This window comes from Alligator sinensis, unplaced genomic scaffold (genome assembly GCF_000455745.1).
Source record: "Alligator sinensis unplaced genomic scaffold, ASM45574v1 scaffold14_1, whole genome shotgun sequence".
Lineage (NCBI taxonomy): Eukaryota > Metazoa > Chordata > Crocodylia > Alligatoridae > Alligator > Alligator sinensis.
The window spans coordinates 666,089-675,628 of record NW_005842709.1 but is presented as its reverse complement, the minus strand read 5'-3'; the positions used below and the strand labels follow the sequence as shown (position 1 = coordinate 675,628).

The window sequence follows — 9,540 nt, the reverse complement described above, 5'->3', positions numbered from 1 at the left end:
AAGGTGCAGCTCCACTGAAGTCAGCAGGAGTTATACACATTTACATCAAGACTGAACTTACCCCATTGATTTGGGGAAAAGTACACATGTACTTTCTTCATGGCTGTTAGCTACTCTTTCCACATCCCTGCCCTTCCCATTCTTGTGATGTACAAGTTATGCTCATTTTGTGTGCCAGCTACCTGCCCAAGCAGTGCATATTATAGTACATTGCCATTTACATCTATTTTCTGACATTCTTACTATTGGGCCACCAGGACCTCCTCAAGCACAGTGCCCACCAGTGCACCAACAAATGCATATTGTTAGCAGGAGGCTGCTACACCCTGCAGAATAAGCCCTGTCCTTTTGCTTCATTACTCACTGGCCTGGAGCTCTGTCAACACCTCCTTGTTGTCAGGGTCAAGCTCGTCACGAAACGTCCGGCACCGATAGCCCTTTTTCTTCAGGACATGACAAATCAGGAAGCCCACAAGCCCCATGATGAAGAAGACCAGCACGAGCAGGAAGAGCATGTACAAGCTGTGCTGGGGATCTGCCTCCCCATCATCGGTGCTGTTCTGGTCTGACATATGGATCTAGGAGACAGCAGGGAAGATGTCTCAGAGCCTCATGCACTGGCACACTCTCTTTGGCCATTCTAGTCCTTGCTGTCCTGCCACTACTGGGCTGGGGCAAAGGAAACATCTTGTTCTTTCTCTATTGGGTTTGCAATGCTCCATTTGACTGGTACAGTCCTTCAGAGAAGCAGCTTGGCATTTCTGAGGAGCCAACATCAGTAACTGAGCCTGGGAAAGCCATATTCTGGCCCTTAGGGGGGATTTACACAGGGGGCATCTCCCCAGCTGCTGGCACCATAGGAAAGGTGGGACACAAGAAGGAAGAGGCTCCAATGCCGCCACCTCCAGGGGGCTGCCCACCTCCGTCTGTATCTTGTCATTTTCTACCGGGTGCCTTCTCTCTCCTGGCAGCTGAGGTTTCCCAAGGACATCACCAGCCCCGCACTTCCCGCTCCCCGCCATCTCCAGCTCTGGCTCCCTGCAGAGCAACTGCCCCCTCCCAAGGGCACGGGTCCCGCTCTCCGCTCCTGTCCGCAGCCCGGAGGCAAGGCACGCTGCTGCCTGCTGCCCCTGCCTGGGAACGAGTGACCCCAGGCTCCTGTCTCCGCGGCCACTGCAGCCGCCCGCTTTGCCTGGCTCTGGCGAGTGCCCAGCACAGTACTCACAGCCGGCGGACAGGGCCTCAGATGCCAAAGTCAAAAGCAAAGGGAGGGGTCAGCGCGGCGGCCGCGGGCGCAGCGCCGGGCCCACGGAGGCGGGCGCTGAGGCGGGCAGGGGGCGCCGCGGCTGCTCTCGGGAGAAGCATCGTCCTTCTCCCAGGCACCGAGCTCAGCAGCTACCCCGGCTCTCCTCCCCACGCATGTCCCGGATCGTCCGTCCTTGCGCGGCTGCTCGCTGCCTCCCCTGCTCATCAGCGCATCCTGCCGCCCCTCTCCCTTCCGCAGCTCCTGGCCAGCCGCTGCTGCACTGACACCTTCTGCTACAGAGCAGCGCCCGCGGCCGCATTAGGCGTTTCGCTGATACCTTTCTGCAGAGCTATCCTCTTCACCTTCGCCCGTCTCCTAGCAACCCAGCATCCCGCTGCTGGGTACCACTTCTTCTGGCCCGGCACAAATGGCTCGTCCTCAGGAAGGAGCAAGACAAGCAGTCTTTGTGCTGCTTCTGTATGCCTGGGGAGCCTTCTGCTGTCTGTCGGTGGAAGCACCTAGCTGCTCTGACCCCCGGAAAATACCTCTGAAACTCCTCTAGTATGGCAGGGAGAGATTGAAGCAGCTGCCCCACAGCAGAAGGAAGGGGCACACCTGTGACACCATTATGGAGGAGGCATTGGCAAGCTACACAGCTTTACAGGGGTGAGAAGGAGAGCAGGTACTAACCTCACTGAAACAAAAGCCACATCTCATGTCTTCAGCGCCACTTACTCCAACACCCATTATGTTCTAGAGGGTAATCAGAAAGGTGACATACTGAGGGGAAAGGAACTTCCGTACCTGGGAAGCCATCTCTCACAGAAGGCTGACATCAATGAAGAAATCCAACACTGCATTAAAAGTGCAAGTGCAGCCTTCAGACACCTGAGGAAACAGGTATTTGAAGATTGTGATGTCACATTTGAAACCAAGGTCATGATTTATCAAGCAGTCATGATCCCTACCTTACTGTACACAGCTGAAATGTGGACAATGTACAGGAGATCTGAAGTCGCTGGAAAAGTACCATCAATGCTGCCTGCAGAATGTCCCTCCAATCCAGTGGGAAGACAGATGCACCAACATTAGAGTCCACTCACAAGCAGAGTCCACTTCTGTCACACTGGAAGACAGGCTGAGGATACAGGCTAACTTGGATAGGCTTGTAAAGTGGACAGATCTAAACCTGATAATTTTTAACATTAAGAAATGTAAAGTGCTCCATCTGGGGAGAAATAATCCACAACATACTTTCAGGCTCAGTGGTGCTACACCACAACTGAAAAAGACTTGGGGGTCATGATCGGCCACAAAATGAACATGAGCCACCAATGTGATGCTATAGCTGGCAAAGTGGACAGCCCTCTGGCATGCATTGATCAATGCATCACAAGCAAGACTAAGCATGTCATCCTCCTGCTCTATTGGGCATTAGTGAGGCTGCAGCTGGAGTACTGCATCCAGTTCTGGGCACTGCACTTAAAAAAGGATGTAAAGAAGCTGGAAAGAGTCCAAAGGAGGACCACACAAATTATTAGAGGTCTGGAGAACAGACCATATGAGGAGAGGCTGAAGGACATGGGACTGTTCAGCCTGGGAAAGAGAAGTCAAGGGGACTTGGTGGCAGCTCTTAAGTATGTAAGGGGTGAACACCAGGGGCTAGGAGAACATCTGTTCACCAAGACACCCCAGGGGAAAACTAGGAATAATGGTCATAAAATGATAGAAGATCGACTCAGATTAGACATAAGGAAAAACATTATGGTTCATGTGTCCAGAGTCTGGAACAGACTCCCCCCGGAGTCGGTATGGTCACCTTCCCAGGAAATCTTCAAAAGATGACTGGATGCACATCTCACTGGGGGCATCTGACCTCAGCAGTCTTTCCTGCTTTTCTGCTGGACTTGAAAATCTTGTGAGGTCCCTTCCAGCCCCTAACTTCTATGAATTTTTAAATACCACAAGCATTGAGGTGATGATAATCTGACATCAGCTTTGCTGGGCCAGCCAAGTCATCCAGATGTCTGACACCAGAATCCCAAAGCAAGTTTTATTCTTCCTGCTCAGTCAAGGCATACACTCAAGAAGAGGGCAGAGAAAGCACTTCAAGGATGTCCTCAAAGCCAACTTAAAAAAATATTACATCAACATCAATTCATGGGACACTATCACCCAGGACCTCTCCAAATGAAGGAAGAGTCTGCTGCAAGGGTCTCAGTACTTTGAAACCTTATGACAACAACGGGAGACAGAAAAGTGGGAGTGGCAGAAACAGCGTGTTGTGGACTGAATCAAGAATCCAGAACCACCCACCCCACACAAACACCTGCTTGAGTTGCAACAGAGTCTGTCAATCCTTGGTCAGCCTCATCAGCTATCTTTAGACCCACAGATGAAACAATCATGAAAAACAGTCATCCTTGACTGTGAGGGGTTGGCAGTGATGATTATGATACTGAGGGGACCAAGGCAGAAATCACAGATAGCAAGAGTGTGAATGTATGTGCACCTTTGTGTGATGAGTGAGGGGAAGGAGATGTGATCTTATTTGTACAGGCATATGTATATTTATGGCAGGGAATAGCCCCAAATCATGTCTGTACCTGTGTGTATATGCATTTGAACACATGCACATGTAACTGCTGGCACTACGGTACATACTAGGGTGCAATAGTCTGATCAGTACAAAAGAAACTTTCTCTTGATAAGGAGCTCAGTAACCACTCCTGCTGCTCTGGTGAATGTCCCTAACCTTTCTTGCCCACAGCAAAGCGAGGTGCATCCTCACCCAGGCAGCCAAACCTGCAATGCTTGACAGGACTGGTCCTCAGCCACATATGTCCCGCCTCCTGCAGTCTGTAGGAATGATTAGGAATGCCCTGAACCAGCTTGGGAAACCTTCCTCACAGACTAAACCTAGAGGGCTGTTCCTGCTCCCCAAGCTCTCAGATATAGAATCCCACAAGACCCAGCCCTCCCATCCATAGCATGCAAAATACAAAAAGGCATCAGGAGAGCTGGCAAGGCATCTCAGAGGGAGTGCTGGCAGGTCACAAGTGGCACCCAGCTCTGCATCTCTTGTGCCTTGTTTGAATAAAGAGCAGCTGGCAGTGACTAAAGCTGAATCTGGCCAAGATGCTTGCAAGAAGGATACACCTGGAAAAGTCTACCTTCTTTCCAACATTCCTCATTACCAAAAGTACCTCTTTGTTTATTAAATCAGTCTGAATCCTTGGGATCCTTTTGGACAATATCATAATGACAGAAATGCCAATTTCTATTGCAAGTGGCCAGCAGATGCAGTCTGCCTTGTCAGACCTGGCCTCGGTAATCCAGTTATTCGTGACTTCTGAGTTTGATTACTGCTGCTCATTCTATCCAAGAGTAAAGCCTTATACCCAAAAAAGGCTCCATCTGCCTGAGAACATAGCAAAAAAGATGCAACAAACACACCAACTTCCCACTGAATACAGTGTATAGCTCAAGAATCTTATGATTCTTCCACACAAATGGCCTTTAGTAACTGAAAAACTAATTCTCCTTCCATAGCTCTGACCTCATACAACAGCAATATTCTACTTCAGCAATGACAGTGCTGGGCAACAGATTTATGAGAACAGGAAAGTCCAGCAGAGGCTTGTGCATACCAGAGACATACCAGAGCTCTATAGGAGCTGGATCTGAAATTAATTCCCACAGGAGTTATGAATGGCCACAGGCCTCACTGTGTTCAGAACTAATGCAAAGTTCATTTAACTAATCTTTTCATGAATGAGCTCTTCCCACATGGAAAACATACCCACCCACTTAGTGAATCAAACACAAGCACTCCCTAATTACAATATTTCTCATGCAGACACAGGAGGGAGACATTATTGTTTTCTTTTCTATTTTTGTATACTTTGGATGCATTCAGACATGGTGACAGACACCAAACAGCAACATGCACTCTCTCTCTCTCTCAAAATGTCTGTGGATTCATATGTATGAGCTGTACAAAGTGTTCATGAAAATTTACCAGCAGAGGGCAAGCAGCTACAGATCCAGGAGTGAGAATGTGAGTAGCCAAGCTAGCCCAGCCAAGCAGCACTCAGGAGTCTGGCAAGGAGCTGAGTGTGGGACCCAAGGGTCTAGGACCCCGAGAGGGGCTGAGGGAGGGACCACTAGGGTCTAGGAATCTAAGGGCTGTCCCCCATTGGGGAAGGGGAGGACTCACAGAGTGGATAAGGCAAGCCCAAATTGTGTTTATTGCTTGGATTGGTGATTCTAAAAAGGGCAATGCCTCAGAATGGTGCCCAGCATCTTAAAGGGGCCATTCTGTAAGAAAGAGAGGAAGATAAGAGATCACCTTGAAAGAGGAGCTGTCAACATCTGCAATGGCACAGTTCTCCCAGAGAGGTGTGGGCAGGGTATAGGGGAGAAGGAGTCCCATGATGACACCCAGTGGGACTCAATTTAACCCTTGTGACAAGCTACAATGGAGGCCAGGTACATTCCCCTTCACCCTGTTCTATTACTAAGACCAGGGCACAGCAGGAAAATCCAGGCGTGACAGGAATGGAGAGTGGGACTGGCGGTTAATACCTCAGCCAGCAGAGGTCCCTAGTAGGGCTGTGTGAAATGGCACCATTCTGTTTTGACTTCTATTTTCATGTTTAGACGGAACAGTGTTTCGGTTTGAATTTCATTTCGATTCAAAACTGCTGTTACATTTTGTTTCGTCAAAACAGTTCTGCTGTTCTGGCACTGTTTTGATGTTTCACCCATAGGCTATAACGGGGAAGTACAAAACAGCCTATAGCTTTGTCATTTCTTGCCTGATTTGGCTGAAACTTGCAGAGATGGTAGCGCCTTCTGAGGCCATGAAGTCTGCCAAGTTTCAAGGAAATAGGTGCAGGGGTTTTCCAGGAAACTGGACCTCAAAGTCTTCAAAGCAAAACTCATGTCATGCATGTGTGTTAAGGCACAGCAGGGTGAAAACTTCAGGGATGGTAGCCCCTGCTGAGGCCACAAAGCCTGCCAAGGTTCAAGGAGATAAGTGCAAGGGTTTCTGGGAAACTGCACCTGAAGCTGCTGACAGGCAAAACTCATGACATGGGTGGGTGACACTGTGTGTGTTAAGGTGCTGGGGCCCCTACATGACATGGTAGTGTGCCCCAATGAGGCATCCTCCTCCCCTACAGCCTCATCCCGGTCCACCACTTTAAATGACAACAGGTAAAATAACTTAGTGAGCAGTAGCACAGTAGCACCAGCAGCATTTCAGGCAGCCAAATTGTCACAGAGCCCTTCTTTTTATAGAAAAATTGAATAGAAGTACACGTGTTGTGTTGGATACATATGAATGATGTGTTGTTACTTGTGGTGTGTGATGGGTGTGTGTTGTGTTTTCATGTTTCTATGTTTATTATTAAAAAAACCTGAATAGTTAGAGAAATATATCTTAGCAAGTTTCCGGGTTGAAAAAGCCTTTGTCAGGTTGAGTAAGCACCTGCAGTTGGTGTGTCTGTGTATTGTTCCTGGATGAAAGGTGGAGTAAAGAAGGCTGGCATGCAATCCAGGCAAGAAAACCAGTCAGTGAAAAAGGAAATGGAGGTGTCAGGGGGTGAGGGACAGGCTGGGGGTGGAGAGTAGGGGGTGGGGAGGGGAATGTAGCAGCGCAGGTAAAAGTGCAGAGGTATCTGAGGAGTCAGGTTTCAGCCAGGCTTTATTGTCAGAATTCTACTGTCAGTGTCTACATTGAGTCCATGAGTTTCTGTACCTACTACCTCAGAGGCTGATGAAGTGAAGTTCATAGGCCCGGCTCTGAAAAGTGGTTTGTAAATTCAAACAACCACTGAGACTTGCTAAGCTAACCTTATCACCAGAGCTGAAGCCAACTTCCTACAGCTCAAAACACAAAACCTGCCAACAATCTCCAGTACCCCCGCAAACTGCACACCAGAATCTATCAAAGACAACAATACCCAACTACCTGTGGGGCACATTTCTTTGCAAGCTTTTGAATACAAACACCCTTTAGCAGACTGAGGAAGTGTCTGCAGTTGGTCAGTGCTCTTCCTGGATTGAACAGAAAAGAAGTCGTAGGCCACTGAGCATGTGAACAAGCCAGTCAGTGAAAATGCAAATTGAGGCAGTCATTGGGTAAGAGACAGGTGGGGGTGGAGAAGGGCAATGTAGACCTGGTGATAAGAATATAGCTGCTAAACAGTAGAGAGATTACTTGGGGTGTCAGATGTTAGGCAGGTTATAATTTGTCATAAATCTAATGTTTACATTTAGTCCATGATTTTTTGTATCCAGTAGGTTGATGAAGTGAAGTTCGTAGGCTGGTTTGTGAGAGGGTGTGAAGGGGGAAGAGACAGCAGATGGGGGTTTTCCCCAATTTCCCTTCACCCAGCAGGCTGAACAGCCCGGGCACAACAAGCAGTTCCGCAGCTGCCCGAGCCTGCGGATCGGAGGGAGAAAGGTGCGGAGCCCGAGAGGAGAGCGAGCTGGAAAGGGAGCAACGCACCGTGCTTCCGGGCAAGAATAGCTGAGAAGCGGCGAGAAAATGATGCAGAAGCAAGAGAGCCGGGGGTGGAGGCTCGGCTTGTCAGAGGGGCGGGGCCGGGCACACCCCGGGAGAGCAGGGTGACAGCAGCCAGCTGGCATGCAGCCGGAGCAGACTCCTAACTGCACAGAGCAGACCTGCCGGAGGTGGGCGGGGCTGAGAAGTTGCACGTGGCTTGCCCATAGAGCTGAGTTTGCTGCTGTGCGCCCTGGTAAAGAGTGACCAGGACAAGAGGGCAGAGAAGCCCAGCAGGGAGCTGTGGAGGAGCCGGGAACAGAGCCAGAGCTGGCAACATTGGGACTCTGAGGTACCTCTCGGGGAAGAGTGGGGATGGGATCCAAGAGGCGACACAAATGCTGACAAGGAGACCCCATATGGTCCTGCAGCGGATCAGGGTCTGTTAGCAATTAAAATTTAGGATTCTGGTCCAGCCCAGGGATTGACACGTAACCTTGTTTGATGAGTGACAGAAAGGCTTTATTTACTACAAGTATTTAAAATCAAGTCAAGTGAGCCCAAACCAAATCAAAGTCTAGTAATTAGCTATAAGGTGATGATTTCTCACCAAACAGGCGACAAAGAGGCGGTCTGTTTCTCTTCAATTTCTCAAGTCGGGTGCATCAGCAACTGGTGTCAGAGAGATTTCTCACTCTTGAAGCACGCACGCTGTTTGCTGTTTTACTGCCTTTTTATACCCTTAGTTTAGCATCTTCAAAGCATTCTTTTAGTTGTGTAAATCAAGACAGAGTCCCAAGCATAATTGACAGGAAAAACCTGCTCATTACTGGTTATCAGAAATTTTTAATTTGAATGAGTTACCTTCTTTGGTAACAAGTGGTTAACCAGTTTGAAACATATTGAGAAACTGATTAACAGCCAGCAAAAACATACTAAATCAGGACATCTATTACATATGGAGAATGTCTCTTCCTGCATGTAAACACAAGTTAGTTGCAAAAGAAATATTTACCATACTAATTAATCAAGGATAGACATTTCATATGGTTACATACCAGACACCTAGGAGTCTGCTTTAAATCATTCTGAATACAGCAAGATAAGCTGGAAGAGGTACTTCATTATTCCTTCTTAGATGGCTTAGCCATGAACTTGCATCGTCTTGCAATATGCAGGTAGCATTATTATTCTGCATTTTAACTTTTGTGAGTGAAACTCATGCTAAGGTTGGGCCTAGAGTCATCAGGTCAGGAAGTGAGCTGGCTAGCAGGGAGCAATTCCCACGCAGGGTCAAGGCCCTAGAGTCAAGGCAGAGCACAAAGCCCCCAGACAGCATTGAGGCCAAGGTCGGTGGCCAAAAAGGAAGGGACCCAGGTGAGGACCCTATTAAAATCAAAGGGCACAGCAAGATGCTGGCTAGCCCTAGAGTTCAGTTTGGGATAAGAACTCATTATCCATGAGCGTATCTCAGTGGATAATGGACATTGGAACTTTAAGTTAATTCTCCTAAATTAGTGTTTAAAGAACTCTGTTGATGCTGTGTTGTGCTGAGACTAGTTGTCAAGACATTAGGCCAAGATAACGAACCACTAAGGAAGAGCCAAAGGCCGGAGAGCATCTCTCTCTCTGATAGTGGGAGGCGTGGGTGAGAAGCAAGAGCCCCAGGACTATGACGCCCATTCAGGCCCTGGATGTGGTAAGGGTGAGGTAATGGGGAGGTTGGAGCCCCACGAAGAAGCCAAGAGAGTGAGATCTCACAAGGCACCTACAGGTACTGTCT

General features: G+C 48.6%; 1 protein-coding gene across 1 annotated transcript in view; it reads right to left on the bottom strand.

Moving 5' to 3' along the window:
• RELL2 (RELT like 2) overlaps window positions 1-1,361 on the bottom strand; it is a 16,347-nt gene extending 14,986 nt beyond the window's left edge. The window contains exons 1-2 of the mRNA XM_025216123.1: window positions 1,226-1,361; window positions 365-578 (exon numbers count right to left, since the gene is read on the bottom strand). Of these exons, the coding sequence (XP_025071908.1) occupies window positions 365-572 (208 nt within the window). The 5' untranslated portion in view covers window positions 573-578; window positions 1,226-1,361. The remainder of the gene's footprint in view (window positions 1-364; window positions 579-1,225) is intronic.
• Window positions 1,362-9,540: the final 8,179 nt, after the last annotated feature.